Source organism: Arvicanthis niloticus, chromosome 14, assembly GCF_011762505.2.
Source record: "Arvicanthis niloticus isolate mArvNil1 chromosome 14, mArvNil1.pat.X, whole genome shotgun sequence".
Lineage (NCBI taxonomy): Eukaryota > Metazoa > Chordata > Mammalia > Rodentia > Muridae > Arvicanthis > Arvicanthis niloticus.
Window position 1 is genome coordinate 27,510,237 of NC_047671.1, and position 23,081 is coordinate 27,533,317.

Below are 23,081 nucleotides of genomic sequence, written 5' to 3' on the forward strand. Positions count from 1 at the left end.
GAGATGTAAGAGCCATGGAGAACCACGGGTCCAGGACCGTCCTGGGTAACAACTTATATCTAGGTTAGTTAATTGGGTAACACCTCTAATTGTGTGGGCATTTTGTTATTGAGCATTACCAAATATATAAAGCTATTGGATAATCTTTAAACATTAGAGTCTCATTTCTACCGGGTACCGCATGGATGACAGGATGGTCTGGGCTCAACCCAGCCTTGTGGAGACAGCGTGGTAGATTGGCAGAGCCATCTCCCATGCTGGCGTCTCTTGGGTGTCAGGGATGGTGTTTTTGACTAGCTGTTTCTAGCTGTGACATGCGCGTGGCCTCTGGCCATTTCTAGCTGTGGCACGCATGGCCTCTAGCCGGTGACATGGCAGCAGAGCTAAGCAGAGCCACCACTGCTTAGATAGTCGGCTCATTTTAAATTTTACCTTTAACATTTTGCCTTGATGATAATGGACTGAACCTCTGAACCTGTAGGCCAGCCCCAATTAAATGTCCTTTATAAGTGTTGCCTTGATCGTGGTGTCTCTTCACAGCAATGGAAATCCCAACTGAGACCCTTGAGCAAGCTGTTTTTCTTCATGGAGTCTCAGCTTCCTCCTCAGAACCAAGAGCTTTCTACTTACACCATAGACACTCTCTGTTCACTCTTCATTCAGCACTCTCTTCCCCATTGCAGGCCCTGTGGTGTGTCTCAAGGGAGGCTATGGCTAACACAGCAAGTGGCTCCTGCTACTACTAGTACCTTCCTTGTCACATGAATAAGCAAACAAGATCATTTCAAAAATTTAATTCATATCAGATGGTCAGAGCAGGTATTTGAGGAGATGAGCTGTAAGCCAAGGATGATGGATATGAACAGGCTCTGAGGGATTGTGATGAGGGAGAGAAGGAAGGGTATTCCAGGTCAAGGGAATATGAGAGAAAAGGATACAAGACAGGAGACAGTTTAATGCTGGAAACCGTATGGTGCCCATGGGTAAGGACATCATCTATAGACTGTGAAGAGTCCTATAAGTGTTCTACAAGTGGTTGTAAAAATTCTCCCATATCCTTTATCTTAGATGATCCTCAAAATAACTGCAGAAAGAATCGGGACTTACTGCAGGTATTAATCTTGCATTATGAACTGTCTTTGCATATTTTCCCCAAATGGCCTCACTCACCTTCAATGCTTAAATTTAGTTTGATATGTCTCCATTATCCTTTATTGCTTTTCACAATTGGAATATTTTGGGAGCCAAAGACATCCTTTATACATATCTTTCTATAAGGATATTTAAGTCCTGTTGATTTTTTCAGGTGTACCGATTTTTATATGCCCTTGTAAGAGACACTGAGTTAGACTTACTTCGCTATGTCTCTGTCTGCTTTTGTTGTCAGGGTAAAGCTGGCCTCAGAGAAGGAGTCAGCAAGCGTCCCCTCCTCTTGCTTCTCAAGATGAGATCATGAAGAATTGCTGTTAATGCTTTACCTGTGAGGTAGAATTCGTCAGTCAAGCTATGTGATCTGGCTCTTTTCCATTGGATAGATTGTTTTTAATGGAGGACAGAAGACCATGTGCATGCTAGGCAAGTGTTACATCATAAGATACACCACAGTCTTTGTGTTTTGAGTGGGGGGAATTACCCCCTACCCCTTTATGAGACAAGGTCTGGCTGTGTGGGTCAAGCTGGCCTTGAACTTGTGACCTTCCTGACTTTTTCTCCTGAGAGCCAGGATTACAAGGATGTACCACCATGCCTAGCACTGTGTGGGTATCTCTTTAATTACCAGTTGAAGCTCTTGTTTCAGGTCTATGGAAAGGTTCCATTTCTTCGTGAGTCAGTTTCAGTGGGTTGTTCTTTTTTAGGAATTTGTCTATTTTATTTGTTTTCTAATTGCTATGACCTTTTAAATCTCAATTAAGTTAGTCATCATGCCCCCTGTCACACTGTTAGCCAATCTAAAGTTTTGTAAATTTTATTGGTCCTTTCAAAGCATCAATTATTGATTTTGTGATTTTTTTCTATTCTACTTTTATTAATGTCTGCCCAATTTTCCATATTTCTACCCCTCTCTTCTGTTTTAATTTGTACTTCTTTTAGTGTTTAAGGTAGCTATATCACTAGTTGGGACATTATTTCTTTTTTATTTTTAACTGTTTTGAATTAATTTTTTTATACAATATATTTTGATCACCCCCTCCCCCATTCTCCAGTGCTTTCCCCCCAGGACTATCCGCCCAACTTTCCCCCTCATCTAAATTAGAAGTCTTTGTTCACAAACCCTGGTTTGGGAGTTTGTATAAATCCTCTCAACTGCTAGATTCAAAAGGCATGTAACTCAATTCTGGCCAATGAGAGCAGGGACTGGCTAAGCAAGGAGCCTTTGCCCCAGACTGAAGCAACCAGTGAACTCAAGACTTTTGGAGGGACAATCCAGAGGGCTGCTTTGTTAGATTTGCCAAGAGGATTGGACCTTGGCCTAGATCGTAACACCCTGACATCCACAGTAGCAACCACAGAGGAAGCCAGAGCTGAGGAGTGAGCATCCTGACAAGTCTCCCTTTGGAGCGTTTCCTATGTAGGCCAGTAGAAGCCAATTTGCATAAGGTTTTCTGTTCATTGCAGGCGAAGAAGTCATAGCTAATGTTGTCCCCCTAAATTTAGCAGAGTGCCAGGCACAAAGTAGGCTGTTTACAAAGGGATGATAAATGAACTCCAGATAATGCAACAAGATCGATGCTTACCAGACTCCTCTATGCAGAGCTGGCTTGGTTGTGCATCAGAAGACCAAGGCTCAGTAAAAGCATCTCACAGCCTCTGATGGTTTAACAAGTAAAGGTACTCATCATCCTCACTGCTTTCTTAACAAAATTTGCATATTCCTTTGTAATATAACTAGGACTAAATAGCCACGTGGAGAAAATAAATAGTATCACAAGGGATCCATGGACACAGAGCAAGTCAATGACACATTTGCATAGGGTATATGAATGCCACTGCACGTGTGTGTAGGTCATGAGACAGGTTGTGGGACCTGTGGGAGTGAGTTCTCTCTTTCCACCATGTGGGTCCTGGGGATCAGGTGTAATTTTAAATAGTTTACAATTTAAAAGCAAAGCAATGAAATGAATGTGGTTGTTCCCTTTCAACTTGCCCCCTCCCCTTGTCTGTGGGATTCTTGAGGAAGCTGGAGAGAGATGCTAGTATCCATGATACTCTGCTGCACTGAGGACCCACCATGCTTTGCTCTTTGAGATGCTGTGTCATACCCCGAGGTCATGCTCTTCCTCTGGATCCTATAGGCCTCTTGGCTGCTCTAGAGCCGAGGAGATTCCTCCTCATATAAAACACTTCTGGGGTGGCCTACTGACCTGGATTCTCCTCTCAGCATCCCGACTCCAGCTGCCTTTGCTGCCAAAGTATGCATGGCCCAAATGACTTTTCCCACAAAACAGGAATTAGAGCATCTCACTGTCATGGCTGAAGCCCTGGAGAGATGCCTGTGGCAACCAGATGGGATAGTAGCTGGTCCAGTTCAAGACCATCATTGTGCAGAGTGAGAGTTGAGTCTTCAAGGAGAAAAGTGATTTGTCTTGACTGGTCCTCAGCCCTCCCAGCTCCCAGTGAAGAACTCATTACCGTATCTCAAGACTTGTCTGGTGACTCCTCACCCCCTGCACATCATGGGACCCAGAACCCTAAAATACCTGATAGCAAAAACTGAAAGTGGCCACTATTATTAGACCTGCAGCAGGTACCAGGCACCCATCAGGATATACAAGTTTTGTTGAATCAAAATATATATAAACATCATGCTGTTTCAGTCATGACATCGTAAGCTTGAGTCAAACTTAATTCCTCCTAAAGAAGCACCGTTAATTCCTTAGAGTAGCAAGTATCGAGTGCAAAGTCTTCTGTAATATGAGCTTGATCTATACAAAGCTTCAGGCCAGGTTGGAGACATAGCATAATCTTCAAAACCCCAAGGCCAGCAAATGACAGCACTCAGCTATCATTTTTATCATTTCATATATATGAATACATACACATATTAAACTGACTCTAAACTGTGTTGCCTTTTAACGTCAAGTACTGTCTCTTTAAATGTTGCTATTCTGATATATACTTATATAATTCTAATATAGACAAATATTGGTTATATATTTATATAACATATCATTCTTTATTTTTTAAAGCAATTTTTTTATTTTAATTTACCTCATGCTCCCTTCCTCCATCAAGGTTCTTTCCAGTTGCTTCTAGAAGTCCTTGAGATTGGTGGCATCACCTTTTCTTTTCCTTTTTTAAAAATTTTAGCCGGGCGGTGGTGGCACACGCCCTTAATCCCAGCACTTGGGAGGCAGAGGCAGGCGGATTTCTGAGTTTGAGGCCAGCCTGGTCTACAGAGTGAGTTCCAGGTCAGCCAAGGCTAGAGAAACCCTGTCTCGAAAAACCAAAAAAAAAAAAAAAAAAATTTATTTAATGTATGAGTGCATCTGCTGCATATACATCTGCCTGCCTGAAGAGATCCCCCTATAGATAGATGGTTGTGAGCCTCCATGTGGTTACTGGGAATTGAACTCAGAACGTCTGGAAGTCTTAACTGATGAGCCATCTCAACCAGCCCTCATTTGTTTATATATATATATATATATATATATATATATATATATTTGTTTTGTTTTCAGATTGAGTCTAAGTAGCCCTGGTTGTCCTGGAATTTGCTATGTAGACCAGGCTGGCCTTGAGCTCACAGAGATCTCCCTGTCTCTGCCTCCTGAGTGCTGAGAGCTGTGTCACCATGCCCAGCTGGTATACACACTTAATAATAATCTAGAAAAGACAGCACATCTTTCAGGCCCCTGTTTCTTCACCTATTAAATAAGCATGAGAAGAATGATGTTGAAGACCTTTCTCTTATAAACAAATGTTTCTACCTGTTCCCAAACTCATGTTTGTTTGTTTCTTTTTAAAGTTTTTATGCTGATTCAGAGGCCCTTTAGACATCTTTAGCACATGAAAGAAAACTGAACATGAACTGCTGTTTCTTTCAACTGCATCAGTGAAGCCACAAAGTACCACTGCTGGAAGACAAGGGCATCATCAAACACAAACTGTGCCTTGCTCATCTTGAGCCTTCAAGTAAGAGCAGAGACTTCCACCCCCAGCCCTAAGATCTTTAAATGAGCTAGGTGATCTGGAGCCTGTAACTTTAGTCCTGGCTCTGCTGAAAAGGGGCTTTGTGATCCAGGTGACATCCTTTGCCTACATAGACAAGCCAGTGGTCCTCTACAGTTCTGAAGTTCCTCATTCAGGGGAAGGCGGAGGGACAGTTTCTGTCCTGGCTTCCTTTAATGATGGACTATTCTGTAGATGTGTAAGCCAAATAAACTCTCTCCCCTCCTACTTGCTTTTGGTCATGGCAGCAGTAGAAACCCTAACTAAGACAGAAATTGGTATCAGGAGTGGGGTGTTTATGTGCCAGATCTTAGCATATTTTTGGAAGGATTGTGGAAGGACTTTGGAACTTTGGGCTAGAAGAGCCAGTGAGTGTTGAGAGCTCAGTGGGTTGTTCTTTTGGAATTTTTGTAAGGCAAAGGCTGGGAACATAGTTCATGTGGTAGAGTATTGTGCCTGGCACGCATAAGCTCAGAGTTCCATAGAACTGAAGTCAAAACTTGACTGAGACAATTGATGCTGGTCAGCTGGAGCTGCAAATCAGTAAAGAGACCAGTATCACTGAGCTGAGATCTTCTGGAAAGTGTGTCCCCAGAGTCAGCACAGAAGCTGTAGTCACAGGTAGCCAGAGTTGCACCTTATGTTGGAAGCCAAACTTGGAATGTGTAAGAGTCTCCCAGGGGGTACTGGTTTCGAAGGCATGAAAGGGTCATACAGAACAGTTGAGACATGACACTGTTAGAGGCCAGGAGAGGCCACCGGTGATGGTGCAGCTGGAGTCGTGGTGGAAGCTCCAGGATTGAAGGGCTTTCAGGGAAAGAGAGAACTATGGGTGCTCTCTTCTTAGGCAACCCAAGAGAGATTACTGGTGAGAGTTCAGCCTAGTTGTAGAAGACCCCAGGATTTTGGTGATGCCAATACCATGGGGTGACCATCAAGAACAGCAGTTGTAAAGGGGGAATAGTAAGTAGCACCCCTTCATGGCCTCTGTATCAACTCCTGCCTCTAGGTTCCTGCTCTGTTTCAGTTCCTGTCCTGGCCTTCTCCAATGATGAACAGAGATATGGAAGTGTAAGCCAAATGAAGCCTTTCTTCCCCATCTTGCTTTTGCTCATGGTGGTTCATTACAGCAATAGAAACCTTAACTAAGACAGTGGCTTTAGGATGAACTGTACAAAGGTGCTATTTAAAAAAAAATTCATCTTGACCTGAGTTCAAACCTGCCTTGGGCACAAAAGCTGAGAAATAGAGCAACATATGGTACCCTAGCTTCAGTCATAGGCTCACAGAGTTGTGGTGGCTGGCAGGAAACCTCATTGCCTGTTATGACCCATAAACCTTCCCTCCCTCATTGAACAACAGTTTGCTGAATAGTTGTGTTGGCCAGTGTATGGGCAGGAATGACAGATGTTCCATACACTGGCTTATGTGTACACCACATACAGTAGCTGGTACATAGCAGGTACTCATTAAACATCTGTTGAATGATGGGCATCAGCTCACCTAGGGGAACCTGTAAAACCTGGGTCCACCTTAGATCTACTAAGTGACAGAGCCCCAGGTGACTGCCATGTCCCCAAGAGCCTGGGAAGTACAGCTGCAGCTTCTGAATAGAAAATTCTCCTGTTCTCAGACGGAGACGTGTCAATGCTTTCCCTTTGAGGCTTTGTGGGTAGAGAGTAAAACGTTCAAGTCCCATTGTGTAGGTTCCATATCTGAGGAGCCCCGGGGTGCTCTGGGCTTTGGGCTGGGTTGGGTTGGTACCACACTCACAGCAAGGCCAATAAAAAGGCAGAGGAGGAGCCCCATGGAGTCCAATTCTGGCAGCATCATTGCCCTTCCCGTGAAAGTCATAAACTAAGAAATGTGCCTCCGTTCTAGCTTCCTCAGGGTAGCCAGCTGCTTCTTATTCCCTTCTAGGAGGCTGTGGCTTGGACCTGGTACATGCCTAGGCTTGGCCTAAGCTGGACCTCTAGTACTTGGGCTGGAGCCAGTCACTTTAACCCCTTTTGCACTGAGTACTGAGGATTTAGCCTTAGGACCTAGAATGTGCTAGGCAAACATTTCACTACTGAGCTAGACCCCCAGCTTTGACCGCATGTAAGCCTTTGTTTCCCCAAGATATAATAATAAATAGCATGATTCATCCCTACTGAGGGTTGTTGAGGGATTATGGATGACATGGCTCAGATGCACAGAAAAAGCGGGAGGTTTGGTCTGATAGAAGCAGCGCATTCGGGTCAGGGGATTCCTCACAGCTTCACCCATCGGTCTTTTCATTGGCTAGGCAGCAGCAGTCAGGAGACCAGCAAACAGTGGGAGATGTTCTGCCACCTTGGGTCTCTTGAGGACTTTTTTCTTTTCTTTTCTGAGAGAAGGTCTCAAAACCTATATATCCTAGGGTGGCCTCAGGCTTGCATTGTGGGTCCCTCCTGCCTCAGCCTCCTGAATGCTGGGGTATGAATTGTCACATTGCACATTTGAGGGCCTTTTCATAAAAGAACTCCACACTCCTTCAAAGGGGCCCTGTTGTGAGTGCTGCTGCTGAAGAAGCCAGCTAAGCTCCTGTGGAGAAGGAGCACCTCAAATGTCTTGCCAGCTACAACCTAGTCAGAGGATCAGTGATAAAGCCCTCGAGGCTGGGCAATGGGTAGTATTTCTAACACCACCACCAGAGTTCTAAAAGCAAACAGACCCTCTGAACAATGCAGCCACTCTGCAGGGCCATGGCTAGAGATGGCTGGCTGGGGAGGGGACCCAGTGTATCTCTTGGACTATAAAAGGAACACCACCAAGGGGACAAGCTGAATGGGGACAGTTCTGGAAACCATCCCACAGGACTGCAAGTTAATCCAGCAGCAGCAGCAGCAGCAGCAGCCTTAGGAACATTCAAATCCTTGGTGGGAATGAGGATGGTAACAATGGTGATGGGTACTTCCTGTCTGCGGGACCCCGGGCCAAGCAATTTATTTTGAACGCGTTGTTTCATTTGACCCTGTGTGGAATAACACCACCGCTGTCCCCATTTTGAGGCTCAGAGAGGTTAAGCAAGTGTTGCTTTTACCTTTTGTTGTTGTTTTGATTTTGTAAGACAAGGTCTCATGCAGCCTAGGCTGGTCTCAAATGTGCTAGGTAGCCAAAGATGACCCTGTACATCTGATCTTTCTGTCTCTACCTCCCCACTGCTGGGATTGCAATGCATGTCACAATTCCCAGTTTTATTCAGTTCTATGGCACTCTGAACTTAATGCATGATGGGCACAGTGCTCTACCACATGAACTATGTTCTCAGCCCTTGCCTTGTTGCTATTATTATTATTATTGACAGCATCTCATATAATCCAGGCTAGCCTATAGCTCATTATTATTATTATTATTATTATTATTATTATTATTATTACTATTACTATTATAGACAGCATCTCATGTAATCCAGGCTGGCCTATAGCTCCATACATAGCCAAGGATGACCTTGGCCTAACCCTCCTCCTTCCATGTCCGAAGCGTTAGGATTACAGGCATGTGTCATCACGCCAGACTCTCCATTTACTTCTAGGTAACAGTAGCACCCAGTTAAGTTGGCACCAGGATTCAGACCTGAATGGAGCACAAAGCTTGTTTAAGTATGGGAGGGAAGGGAAGTCATAATGGTGTCTGCTACTCCTACAAGGGTATTTTCTTCCCCAGTAGCTTAGCAATCCCCCTAAGGTCAGGCCCTGTGCCAAGCACTTTACATATTTTATCTTTTTATCTCCATAACCTCACTATGAGTAAGTGATTTTACTATAGACATTTGTATAGATGAGAAAACAAAAGGCCTGAGACCAGGCGACTTGCTGGGGTTCAAAACCAGGCAGTGACATTACTGAGCTGCCCGGTGCTGGAACAAGAGGCAGTATGGGCTGGACCAGAACCCAGGACTCCTCTGAGGTTAGCTGTGCATTCTCTCTGTTGGCAGCATTGTTCCTTAAAAGCGTGCTGGCCTTAAGCCCAAAGAGTGAAATCACACCCTGCGGTTCTGGGAACCTCAGACTGGAGAAGAAGGAAGCTGTTGCTGAGTGGCTCAAGTCTGAGCAGGTGTGCTGGGACTGTTTCCTCTTCTCGCTAGAAGGAGCCTGCTAGCCTGGCAGGGTGGGGCAGCCCTTGTCAGTACCCTGTGGGAGCAGGGCAGCAGGCAGGTGTGCCCAATAAATAGGTCTGAGTCTTCCTGCCTTCCAGCCTTTATCCAGTTCCAGTACACCCCCCACCCCCACCCCCGAGGCACACACCTAGATGCTTGCCTGGCAAGCAGCAAAGAGATGAGAGTTCAAGGTTGAAGTCAGAAGGTTTGCTTCCTGGCTGTGGTTCAGGACTCTCCTGGTGTGTACTCCTGACCTCCAGCTCCCTAGTCAGTGTAGAGTGATGGTGGTGGTGGCCGGTCGGGGAAACCTTCCAGCCTTTTCAGTTAACACACTATTTATTAACTACCTCTGGTAAACTGGAGACATAGCCAAAGCAAGATTTAAGCCTGGTTTCTTAGACTCTAGCAAGGACAGCCTGACTCAGATCAAGTCTTCATCGAAACCAAGGTACAAGGGAGGCAGAGACACTTCTAAGGGAAGGGTAGCACAGGCTTGAGGTAGGAGAGCAACAAATGGGTTGGTACTTACAAGGTCGATGGGTAAGGATGCCCTAAAGATGCCATTCATTGGTGAATGGCTGATTGGCATAGCAGTTCGTTTTCAGAAGGTTTATACTAAGAGAAAAGAGAAGGCCAATGGACCCCTGAGGCTGACAGAAGCTTAGCCAGTTCTAGACACTGGGCTACAGTAAAAGACATGATTGAAATTTTTCTTTAACGGGGGTTGTTGGGTGGGTCTGGGGGAGAGAGAGGCTTAACAGGAAATGGAATAAAAAACCGCATGGTTCAAAGAAAACATACGAATGCCACCCTCTCTGAGGAGCCTTCTCTGATTTCTCTGCCTTTGACCTGTACGTGTCTCCCTCCCTCTCTGGCCTTGCAGTCTGGGTGGAGAGAGAACTTAGGCCTCCGAAGCTTTCTCTTTTGCAGTGGCAGAGCATCGCGGCTTCAAACGCGCCTCTAAGCCTCCTGGAGCCTCAGTTTCCCTAGCTGTGTGGAAGCAGGTTGTCTGGCAAGGGCCCGCCCAGCGCTAACGCAACGTGATTCGCTCTAGCAGTAAGGAGGGGGTGCCCGCATTGCTGCGCAGGCACCAGGCTGCTGGCCGGGGCACCGCCACCTGGCTGCCGGCGCTTTTTTTTCCCTGCAGGGGGCTGCGAGACCTGGTCGCCGCGCCAGACTCAGGAAGGAAAAGCCGGGGGTGCGACCCCAGGCTCGCGCGGCCCCGCCCCCGCAGCCAGCCCGCCTGCCGCAGCCGGGGGCCCGAGCTCCGCCCTCCACTCGCCCGCCCGACTGCCTCCTCCCTCCTCCTCGCTCGCTTGCTCGCTCGCTCGCTCCCTCCCCCGGGCGGGCTCGGCGCTGACTCCGCCGCACGCTGCAGCCGCGGCTGGAAGATGGCGGGGAACGACTGCGGCGCGCTGCTGGATGAAGAGCTCTCGTCCTTCTTCCTCAACTATCTGTCTGACACGCAGGTACTGCCAGCTGGGAACGCAGGCCAGGGACTAGGGTGCAGAGGCGCGGGGCTGCAGCCGCAGCTGCAGAGGAAAGGAGCGCAGCGGTGGGCGCACCGGGGGCGATCGGGGGGTTCAGGCTGCAGAGCCCCCCCTTCCACGTGCCTTGCGCTGCGCTCCGTTACAGGCGTAGCGAGCTGCAGGTCGCCGGCGCCTGCTGTAGCATCGGGGGGCACAGCCAGGGCCACCTAGAGTCTGCTGTCCCCCACCGGCAAAGTTGAGGGATACTACGAGTCCTCCGGCAGGTAGAATCCAGCCAGGGTCGGGGGATTCCTAAAGGCTAGCTCTGGGTGTTGTAGGCGCGTCCTCGGCGCCCGGCACTTGCTGCCGTACTTTCACGTGCACTTGTGGCAGGGCTAAGGGAGGCGATCGGTAGCCCTGGAGTCCCCTCTTTCTCTAGCATCGGGTACCCCGTAGCCCCCCCCCCCCCCCGACCTGCTCCGGCAGCGCAGAGTTTCCTGTCAGTTGCTGGCTAGGGGAATAGGGGTCGGCGGGGCACGTGGACATGCGGGCGGAGATTGCGTCTTCCAGCTCTCACTATCCGGAGGAGACCCGCTAGGAAAGAGCAAGGCAGGATCCGGGCGGAAGGACTATCTAGGGGGTGCCTGGGTCCCCCTGCGGCGCGCGGCCCCGGCGCGCGCTCCACGATGCAGGGGGAAGGGAAGGTGAGGCGGCGTCCCGGGCTCTGGCTGAGACTGAGAGCCTCACCGGCTACAAGCGCATGACAGGAGTGTGCTCTGGTGTTCGGGAGGGAGGACGGAGAAGCTGCGGACTTTGGAGCCTAAAATGGGGTCTGCTGCTGGGACAAGCAGTTGCGGGAAAATGTGTGCACGCGGCGTGGGGGTTGGGGGGGGGCACCTCTTCCTCCGTTTCCCCCTCAGCCCATGCCTGTTGCAAGCCTAAAGTTTGGCTCCCGAGTTAGGGCTTTTGCTCCCGGCTCCTGGCTGTGTGTTCCCGAGAGGCTGGGGATGCGACGGAGCCTGGGAAGAGACCCCGGATGCGGGGACACGCCTGGGTACGGAGAGGGGCTGCTAGGCAGAAACCCGCGGGACTCTCGGGGACAAGCTGAGTACCTGGTGTGGAAGCGTTTGTGCCGGCCCATTTTGCATAACACTGGGAGGGAGGGGAAGGCGGAGGGGGGGCGGGAGGTGGGAGGAGAGAGGGAAACTTTGCTTCTGGTTAGAATCTACCAGTCTTTGGGCGGTAGCAGCTGTCATGGGACCGGGTGGGCGGGGAGAGGCTTGCAAGCTGACTCCTTGCGGTGAGACGCGACTTGGAAGGGGACGCAGCGGCCGAGACGTTCTGCTCCGGGAAGACTCCCGGTGGCGACTTCAGGCTGGCGACTAGGATTGGCGTCGTGGCGGGGTGTCGCCGAGCGAGAGGAAGCCCGCCACGCGCGGGAGACGGCGGGTCGTAGCTTTCTGCAAACGCCGTGGCGTCCCGGAGCCGCGTGGCCGCGTGGTGTGGGGCTGGCGCGCTCGGGTGGGTTCATAGCAGAGGCCCAAGGGGATGGTGGCGAGTGATCGCGCTTCTTCAGGTCGGGAGGGGGTGTTAATGAGCGGGCTGTGTGCGGGTGGTGTGCGTGTGTGTGTGTGTGTGTGTGTGTGTGTGTGTGTGTCCCCTGAGCGTGTGCACACGCCGCGCGCGCCGGGCGCGTACCTTTACCTCTGACGAAACTGCAGTGGAGCTCCCGGCAGCGTCGCCGGGCACGGTCACACGCCCGGTGTTTGTGTCTGCCCAAGGCGGGCCTTAGCCTCAGCACCCCGGGAGTGGACAGCGTGGAACCAGAACTGGAGGTGGTAGGGGTATGGGGGTCCTGGAGAAGACCTGCACCCCAGATCTCGATTGCGTGGAGTCGTGTCCGTATTTCTACACTTAAGAACCGAGTAGAACAGGCCCAAAATTGCCAGTGAAACTCCTTCACCCAAACCAAGGTTGTCCGCTCTGGACAGGACCCTCGTCTTTAACTCTAGCTTTGGTGTTTGGTTCACCGATAATTAATTGCTTGCCCTTTTAACCACCCGCCTATTCTACTCAGTAGGTTGTTTCCTTGTTTCACCCAAGGAAACTAGAAAATCGGGTAATCAGTTGTCAGCAGAAGCAATGCAGTGAAAGTTAATTTGGGACGTTTGCTCCCCCCACCCCCTTTTAACTTAATCACGTGACAGGCCGAAGATCTCCGGGTGATCTTTGCTGGGCCAACTTGGGAAATGTAATTGATACCAGGAGCTTTGCAGCCGCCCCTAGAAGGCTCAGAGCTGAGCGGGAATGGGCGGGGCAGCCCGCCGCCTCATTTTACAGTTGGGGAAGAGGCTGTGAGGGGTGAGCTGCCTGTCCACGACCACTCAGCCAGGGGGTGACAGAGCCACCCAGGGCTCCTGACTCCAGGTCCTGTGTGTTACCTCGAAATAGCACTGGACTTGGAGTCAGAAGGCCTGAGTGGAGTCACCTTCCCCGCTCTCTGGCTGGATGATCCTGGAGCAAGCCATTTTAACTCTCCAGCCGGTTCCTCCATCTGTCCAATGGGGTCGGTGGCGCTGACGGAGAAGCCAGAGGCCTGCTGGTGGGGTGAGCCATGTTTGCATGTGAGCTGTCTGGCTGTCCTGCTTCTTCCCCACAGCCCTTCCCAGACCCTCCCCTCCCCCAGCTCTCCCCTCGGGAGGGTTGGGGAAAGTGGATTGTCTTTGTCCCCAAAAGAGTCCTTCCTGTCTTTGGTGGCTAACCCAGGCTTAGATTAAAGAGAACTGTTTGAGAGACTTAACATTTATCCGTTGGGACCAAAGTAGACATTTAACAGAACCAGGCTTGTGGAAGTGTCTTGGAAATGTTTGAAGAATAGGTTCCAAAGAACTCTGTGCTGGCTTCAGTTTTTTTCTGGCTATACCCCTTGCTTGGTGGCTTTGCCCACCATCCCGCATGGCTTTCCCCCTTAGCAGGTCTTCCTGCCAGCTTGCCCTACTCTCTCTTCTGCCTTTCATAGTTATAGAGCCAAGCACTTTATGTGTTTGAGTCTATCCAGTAGGATCTAAGTTGAGTCTTTTATCTCTCTGTGCCCACATGGCACCTGTCAGCATGCTAAGCAATGTCCCTTTGCCCAGCTCTTGATGAGGTACATGGATTACAAATAGGGGTACAGCTGAGCCTTGCCAAACAAGCTCTTGGGCTGACAGGGAAGACAGCTGGGCAGTGAACATGGGGGAGGACAATGTCGAGGGAGGGCTACAGCTGCTAGCAAAAGCCTTGACTCCAAAGGCCACACGGGAAGCCCAGTGAATAAAGGAGTTATTTGAAATCATTTGAGAGCCCGGAGGAACAGTCATAGTGTCAGAGATGACAAGGACATTATAAATCAGGGAGTACAACCCTTGTTTAAAAAAATAATGTTAACACTGTTAGAAAACACTGCCAAGCACCGTGAAAAGGGAGTCGTGTTTAATATTTTCAATTAGTTTAAATTAGCTAATTTGGTATGTGTGTTTGCACATGTGTGCTCTGGCATGTGTGTGGCGGTCAGAGGACAGGTGCAGGAGTTTGTTCTCTTCCACAAAATGGGACGTGGAGATTTAACTCAGGTTGTCACCTGTTGCCTGCTGAGCCCTCTCGCCAGTCCAGAAATATGTAATATTACCCAAAGATAGCCACTTTAAAGTCATATGTATCTCTAGATGTTTTTCATATAGACCAGTTATTTTGGGGCATGGGGGTGGGAAAAAATAATAAATGGAGTTATTCTGTTATACTAATTTGTAACTTGCAAGCACACTGTTTTTGTAACTTGCTTCTTTTTTGTCTCCTCCTCACAATATACTGTGAACACCTTTCCTCATCAATAAATATTGTGCCTAATATCTTAATGGCTGTATAGTATTTCATGGGACGTTGAGCCAACATGCATCAATCAATCCTCTGCTGTCACTCAGTTGCTTGCCTGTAAGCAACGCTGAAACAAATATATTTGTGTACATGAGGTTTTTTTTTCTCCTTCATTTAAATTCCTAGAAGTGAAATTGCTCTGTCAAAGGAACTACGCAGGCATTTGGTAAACACATAAGGAAATCGTCTTTGAGAGAGACTGCATTCATTTGCACACTTATCAGCATTGTGTGGAAACGCCTGGCTGGCCATACCCCAGTTATTCATGCAGTACCAGTTCAGACAACAATATACTTTGTTACAGTTCGGTCAACAAGCTACCTTGTTACTCTTGCAGTTTCTTTGATGTTCAATGGCTGCCCCCTTGCACTGCCCCAGGGACTTAACCTGACTAGGGCAGTGAGAGAGTGAAGAAAAGACACATGGAAACACAGAAACAACTGGGATTGAGTGGATTGGTTGGGCTGATGGAGAAAGCCTCAGATGCTCAGCGTGTATTATATACAGTTGTACAGTGAGATAGCGTTTATTGCATATAGCCGAATCAAGGAGGTGGGACTATGCATACAGATAAAGGAGGAGTTGAGATTTATCAAAGGGTATCAAAGGGTCAGGTTTAGCTAAGTTTGTTAGAAGCCATCTATCTAGGGGAACCATCTTCAGACTCTAGTATCTAAGAGAAGAAAACCAGGGTGGACATTTTCTACACTCAATATCAACATTCACACTTGGACACCGAGGAAGGCTTTGCCATGCTTCAGAGCCCCACTCTGATGGGGGGTAGGGGGGTGGTGATTTGCCATTTTCCTATGGGTCTGAGTTGTGTCCCTGCCAACAACCTACATTCACTTGGGGCTGTCTCTGCATCCTGTGTTCAACCCCTTCCCATGGAGAATCACTAACTACTGGTTCCATATAGCACCATAGTTGGGAACTTGTCCTACTTGGCAGATGGGTCTTTGTCTCCTCATCACTGTTAAGGGGGACCTGAGCATACAGAGGGGCTCATGGCACAGGGAGAACTGGAGGAATGACTTGAAGTCTCAGCATTCCTTGGTAGGTCTGGGATAATGGTGCCTCTGCTGCCATTGAAGCCAGGGCCAGCTGCTGTCCAAGTCAAACTTGTAGCCATGTGGAGCAGGTGCATTTGCCCACCTTTGGCCTGCATGAGACTGGGGGGCAGGGTAACTTTTTCATCTCAGTACATCTGGGGGCATGCTTCCCAGAGGCCCCAGCCCCACTTTCTCTGGTCTCTCTGGCTGATGCTGGTGGGTGAGCATGGCTAAGAAACCCAGCCTAGCAGTTGGGCCCCTCGGGCTCATGTTTCCCCTTAGCCTTGGGGCCTCCTCTCTCTAACTGGTTCTGGTCAGCCAGGAACTCCACTATGCTAGGCTATGAGTCACCCTTTTCCTTCCCTCTCATTTAGACCAAGCACTGGTTTGAGCCAGAAGCGTCCCTCAGATGGGGCCTCAGGCTTGGAAGTGAGGTCATGACAAGAGCATTGCAGTGTTAACAGCTGCCTTCCCTTCCCAGGCAGCAGCATTTACAGAGAGAGCATCCTCCCAGTCACATGGTCTGTTGGCACTATTACATTTCTTCCTCACAAAGATCCATACAACCTAGGTACTGCTTTACAGTTCTAAAGATTCCATGGTCTCTGCCTTGCCAATCACTCACACTGCCTTGGAATAACTGAAGAAGTGAGGATAGTGATGGCATGCCCATACAACCTGACTCTTAACGCTACCTGAAGACAGACTGCACTCTATTTGTGCTCAGTGTTGTTTCTCCGGCACCTTAAACCAATGATGATGACACACCGAGAGAAGACAGTATCTAAAGTACTTCTGTTGCTCTAGGCCTCGGTTTCTCAACCCATGAAATGGGGCTAACACACCCTGTCAGGAATAAAAATAATGGCTGTAAAATGAGCATCAACCTGCTACAACTTGGAATTTTCTCACTGAAGCCCTTTTATAGGGCAAGTTTAAGTTTTGAGCTGGTTCTGTACATGCAGTCATTGGTTGGATCATACACAAAGCCTTGAAAAAGCTTGACAAGCATTCTACCACCGAGCTTCACCACTAGCTACTTTTTATTTTGAAACATGGTCTCAGTAAGCTGATCAAGCTGGCCTTCAATCTGTGATCCTCCTGCCTCAGCAGCTCGGGGTAGCCAGGATTACAGTGCCCACCCTGGATCCCCAGTCGTGGACCTCAATCATTGCTTATGTTAAAAGAGAAGCATCATTTGAGCTATATGAGGTGATGGAGATGCTCACAGCCAGTTTCCCTCTGACTCATCAAGGCAGAGGAACACCTCACAGTCATCTTCTGGACACCTCTAGGATGTGCAATCCTTTGCACTGAGCTGACCTTTCTGTTCTCTGTCCTCCTCCTGTCCTAGGTCCCTCTCCCCCATCCACAGCTAGATACCCCACAACTGCTACCAGGCTTTGCCACGATCGACAGTGTCTTCTCTCGTTTGCCCTTGGTCTTGATCACAAGACTAAGAGCAAGGTACAGACATTTTTCTGTATGAGCCTGCTCTCCCCTCAACATGCACAGCCTCCCCAGTTGTCTGTGTTCCTCATCGGAAGTCCATTCTCACAACCGACAACCCACCCAGCATGGTTGCCCAGAGCTGCCCTCACCCTTCACCACAGGACTCACGCCTAGAGTCGCACATTCCGTGGACTGGGACAAGTGTGTAGCAACAGTACGTCACAGCACTGCAGGGCCGTCCGTCATTCTAAGCGCCCTCTGCACTCTGTCTTTCCTTTCCCTTGCTCCTGCTGCTGCCAACCACCGGCATTTTTACTGTGTCCACGGGTTTGCCTTTTTTCAGAGTGTCATGTAACTGCACTCATGTAGTATGTAGGTATGAATGGGTAGCAACGTGACTTAAGATTGCTTTACATTTTTTCATATTTTGATGGCTCAGCCCCCTACAACTTTTAAATTCATGGCCAAACTTGAAGTTTGATATACAAGGGCATCAGGTCCTTGAAGTTGGAGCCTAGATGCCAGGATTTAACCAGAGTTGTTCATTTTTCCCATGTTTTAAGTCAGGACTTACAAGCACCATGACCTTGAACAAATGTCCCCAACTGTAGTCAGTTCATATATAAAACTGGGGATAACAGTATATTCTTCTGTGGCTCATCCCAGAATGTGCTGGGAGACTTCCTCCAGGGACCTGGATTCATGCCGTCCTTTGCTGTGCTCTCATGTCTGTCCGACCGTTTCTATTCACCTGCAAGAGCTGTCTCCCCTGGCTGCGCTGTGTATGGACTCTCCCATCTCTGGACCCAATGACCCCAGCCCTGCTTTACCGTGTGCTGGGCCTGCAGAGCTCTGGAATGATCTCCACTGGGTTTAAATCCTGATCTGTGGTTTTTCTGCTAGGAAACCTCCCTAACCACTAGAAGTCACATGAGATTCCTTTTTTTTTTAAATTATTACTCTTTTCATACATCATCATCATTATTAAATTATTACTCTTTTTTGATCATGTTTTTCTCTCTTCCTAACTCTTCCCAGATCACTTCCGTCTCCCTACCTGCCCACATTTGTCTTTCTTTCTATCTCATTCTCAACCCCATTCCTCAATAAAAACCAAAACATAACCAATAGGACAAAAAAAAATGCCGAAACAAAAATTAATCAAAAAGCCCACATATGCAGAAAACAAAATGGAATTTATTTTGTGCCAGCCAGCTACTCCTGGGCATGGGTCCTGTCCTAGAGTCTGGGTCAAACTCCATTGGAGAGAACTGATTTTCCCTTTATCAGCAAGTATCAATTGCAAATAGCTGCTTGTTTAGGGGTGTGGAGCCCATGTTCTCCCTGTCAGTGCTGGGACCACAGGCTTGAACCTGTACAGGTCTTGTGTGTGCTGCTACAGTCTCTGTGGGCTCATATGTGCATCTATCCTGTTCTGCCTGGAAGACACTTTTCCCTTGGAGTCATCCATCACTTCTGGCTCTTACAATCTCTCCATCTTTTCCTCCACATGGATTCCTGAGCCTTGAAGAGAGGGGTTTGATGAAGACATCCCATTTAGGGCTGAGTGCTCCTATACTCATACTCAAGTCTCTCATACTCCTCACATTGTCCAGTTGTGGGTTTCTGTGTTAATTCATTGTCATTGACTACAGAGAAGCCCAGCTGGCGCCATACTTGAAGCTGCAGTACTACAGACCAGCATTCATAGCGCTGGAATGTATTCCACACACTACTGGAGGAGGAGAAAGGGAATCACTGGTCTCCAGCAGCTACAAAGGCTACAACCTACAACAGTAACATGCCTGAGAAACAAACGGATACAATAGTGGCAAAAATGTCATGGGAGCAACCAGTGGCGTTTTGATTGGATTGAAGGCCCGCTTCACGAGATAGAATGTTTACTGGACATTGCCAAAGTGTCCAAGAGCCTGAGTCTAGATAGTTCACAGACCATGTCGGGAAAACATACTGCTATTATTCTGTTCAAGAAACATAGCCATAAGATAACTCTTTTTTTTTTCCTAAAATAAGATAACTCTTAATGACATATGGCTGTCCCATAGAGCATCCCCATCAAAGAGCCTCCATTCTTATAAAGAGCGGTTGCAAATTGAACAATAGCACGGGTTTATAGCACCTTGTTTGCCTAGCGGACCAGTGCTACCTCACCCCTTATACAGGCCACAGGCAATATTCTTTAGGAAATTTCTCCCAGATAGTCAGCACGATAAAGATGGAGCTTTGCTGTTTCAGATACCATTTTCTCCTTGGAGAACAGGCACGCCCAGGGCAGAGCAGAGATTAGTGCTTCCACACTATGGTGGCGTATGCTCTCTTGGAAGCAGGGCACCCACTGGTTTTCACTGTGTCTTAGAGTTCCGGAGAAAGGCCATTGCCCCTGCTGTCATTTTAATATCTTTCTTTCTAGTCAACCTGAGCTTTAAGCCCCTGCCTGAGAGCCCATCTTCTTTGTGAAGACACTTAAGTCTCTTCTACTTAGGCAGGACATGCTTTCCTCACAGGTCATCAGTACCGTTGCCCATGATGATGACTAGTGGAGACAGTTCCTATAAAGTCTTTTGTGGACTCCTCAGTCCCTCAGCACACCCTTGCCTCATTATCAGCAATATCAGGGTATCATAGCATATGCTGCACACCGCATCTTTCATTTGAGTGGCTCAGTATCCGTGAACATATGGTCTCGACGAGGATGGGCTTCCTGCAGTGATGCTGGAGGTCGGTTGTGTATTCTCCATTTTGTAAATTATGAAACTGAGGCACAGAGAGGTCGGGTCAGTTAAATCTCACAGCAGGCCCAGTGGTTGGCACAGAATTTGAACTTTGCCAGCTTCCTTTCCTTCACACTTTGGAAGGGCCCTAAGAGAATATCATAGCCAGCCTGCCTTTCACAGAAGAGGGGGCCTGAGGTGCCTAGAGGCTTGGTCTTTTTCTTTCCAGCCGAGTCTTGTCCAGTTCTAGCACGTGGTCAGGGGAGAGAGTATCTTGGTTCAGAGGAAGGGCAGGGCAGGAAGTCTTCTCAGAGATTCTACTGCTGGACTCTGGGTGTCTGTCGGATCCTGGACTAGGATTTTCTTCCTGTTCTCACATCCCTAAATCCCCAAGGCCACACATGTATACTGTTTGCAGTTGACCTACATGGATTCTCTCACTAGACACTCAGGCCCTCTAGTGTGGGAGATGGAGAGGGTATGAAGAGGTAACATGGTCAACAGCTTGGCTTGCAGAGCTTCCAGAGATCAGTCCTAACTTGAGGTCTGGTCTACAGGCTTTGGGTGGCAGCTGGGTTCCTGGGACCCTGCTCTGCTCTTTCCTAGGGCACTGCATTGCCACATGATCGAGAGAGAGACTTACAAACGGGGAGGTAAAGTCATTGACTAGTTAGCTCCAGTCTTGCTATGAGTGTAGTGTCTAAAGCAGGACAATAATTCTTTGCCCTGATTGTTCCAGAAGAAGGGGTTAGAGTTCTGGGATTGGGCTCTGGGGACAGTAGGCCCTATGTATGGCCTTGGCAAAGGATTTGCTCGTGTCTCCGCATTTTCATCTGCCAAAAGAGTGTGGCAGTAGCATGCTGTCATGAACTCTAAGATCTTAGTGCAAATGGCCCCAGACAGTGCCTATGAGGTACACAGCGATGTTTGGTATATAGCCTTCTGTATGAAGAGACAGAGTACAGACCCTGGGATTTATTTTTTTTCCTCCTGAACTCTAAGTCTTTGGTCCTGCCTAGGCCTGAAGTTTCTCTGTCAAAGTAATTGTTTTTCTTTTCCTGCACTAAATCTAAAGAAGTGTCCCATTGTGCCTTAGCAACTGTTGCCATGCTGGCTTTTAGAAAACCAAATCCAGTTGGATGCCACTTGAAGAGAGATGAATGAAGGAATATCTGGTAGTGTCGAAGAACCCCGGCCTTTAAGGTTTAGCTGCCTACATTTTAAATCAGGGCTTTCCCACTTTTTAGCTTCATGACCTCAAGCAAATGTTTTGATCTCTCTCTCAGCTTCATTGCTTCAGATGTGAATCAGGAGATAGTTGTGTGGTCTTAGGGAAACACGGTATAACTATGGAGGACACAGCGGCTTGCCTCCCTGACATAGTAAGTGCTTGATAAATGATTGTCACATCAGCAATGGTAGCGGCAGGGATGGAAATGTTCATCATACAAATGTCATCTTGAGCTTTTGAGGGGCTCAGAGTACCTTAGGGATCACCTTGCTTAATATTTTATTTTTAAACCTCAAACTAAGGAAATGGTTTAAGAACAGATGAGATGTCTCCAGGTCATACAGCAGGGGCAGGCTGGAACCCTGAACTGCTGCTGTCTCCTTGCCATGGCTGGTTCCACATAGCAGGGACTCCACTTTCTGGGACCCACTGTCTGGATACTTAGCTGGGTAAGCCCTGCCTGGCTGAGATGGATGCTCTCCGACAGCTCTGCAGCCATATTTTTTCCTCGTGATTGCCTGGCAGAACATAGTCATTTACCAGAGGGAGAGAGGAGACGTTAGAAACCGGGCCCTGAGCAGTTGCAGCAGCCAGCCCACGAGTCCCTCCCTGATGTTGCCATGGCAAACAGCCTTGGCAACGTGGCTGCTCGAGCAAGCCTTTATTTCTGGTCTCAGGCTCCTTGTGGGGAAATGAGGCACCTAGAGCACAGAGGACTGAGTTGTGGCTTCATGGCACTGAGGGTAGCCCAGACTTCACGCTGCTGGAAATCTCAGGCCATGGTATCTTCTGATGAAAAACTCTGCAGTCCACCCTGGAAGACCTGAAGGAATAAACCTCCGGGTAGGACTTTCGAGGTCTCAAATGCCCACCTAACATCTTCACTTGTCAGTCAGCTACTGCCTGTGTGACCTGCTGTGATAAGCAGAAAAGCATAGTATTTGCAATGTGATCTCTGGCTTTAGATGCTTCTAGACGGGCTTCATCTTCAACCCGACCCTTCTGCAATAAGGAGGGGGAAGAGGATAGATAACAACTACTGTCTAACCCTTTCCAGGAATTGTTTGGCCCTGTGTTGAATTCTACCTGTGTACTATCAATTAACCTCAGAAGAACCTCATGAAGTCTCTACCAAGCCCCATTTTACAACTGGGTAGACTGAGGCTGACATAGAGTTGCCCAGTGATGTTCTAGAGTTTCTCTTCCCTGGTTGCTTCTAAGAGACACTGCCATGAGGGGTCTGACCCTCCTTCCTGCCCTTGTCTCCACCTATATTCTTGAATTTCCAGCTCAGATGCCACCTGCTCTGATCCTCACTCTCAGAGGTCCCCTTTCTGCTGTGATCCCACAACCTATTACACTTACAGTCCTTGGCTTTGCCCTGTATTTTGTCATCCTGAGAGTTTTTGTTTTGTGATTTGGTGCTAGGGATGGAACCTTGCTTGCTAAGTAGACACTAACATTGAGCTACATCCCACCCCCACCCTCTACCTCAAACATCCCAACATGAGGAGTCTGACTAACTAGGAAAGCTTTAACTGTCTAATCCACACGAGGAGTTTGACTGGCTAAGCCTTAAGAGTCATCAAAGAAATTTTCGATCACCATTATCATTTTTTAAGGGTAAATCACAGGATAGCAACCACTCGGATTGCGTGATATGCAGGAGCCTAAACTGGGACCTTCAGGGCATTATCTTTTTAATCCTCCAGCAGCCTGTGAGGTTGGTGCTCTAATGCCTGAGAACAGGACTTAGGGAATCGCAGCCACTATCCCCAGATCACCTGATCCTGGCTCATGTTGGCAGGGCTGGGATAGGAAACTAGGTGTGTCTGCTTCAAAGCACTTGATCCTGACAACTGCAGTGTGGCTAATCCAACTGGGCACAGAGCATTCGAATGGAGTGGCTAGAGGCATCTGAGTAGGCCAGGGTCAGGAGAATAG

General features: G+C 48.4%; 1 protein-coding gene across 1 annotated transcript in view; it reads left to right on the forward strand.

Moving 5' to 3' along the window:
• The first annotated feature begins 10,014 nt into the window (after positions 1–10,014).
• The window catches only part of Ppargc1b (PPARG coactivator 1 beta), a 109,492-nt gene continuing 96,425 nt past the window's right edge, over positions 10,015–23,081 (forward strand). The window contains exon 1 of the mRNA XM_076912578.1: positions 10,015–10,758. Within this exon, the coding sequence (XP_076768693.1) occupies positions 10,681–10,758 (78 nt within the window). The 5' untranslated portion in view covers positions 10,015–10,680. The remainder of the gene's footprint in view (positions 10,759–23,081) is intronic.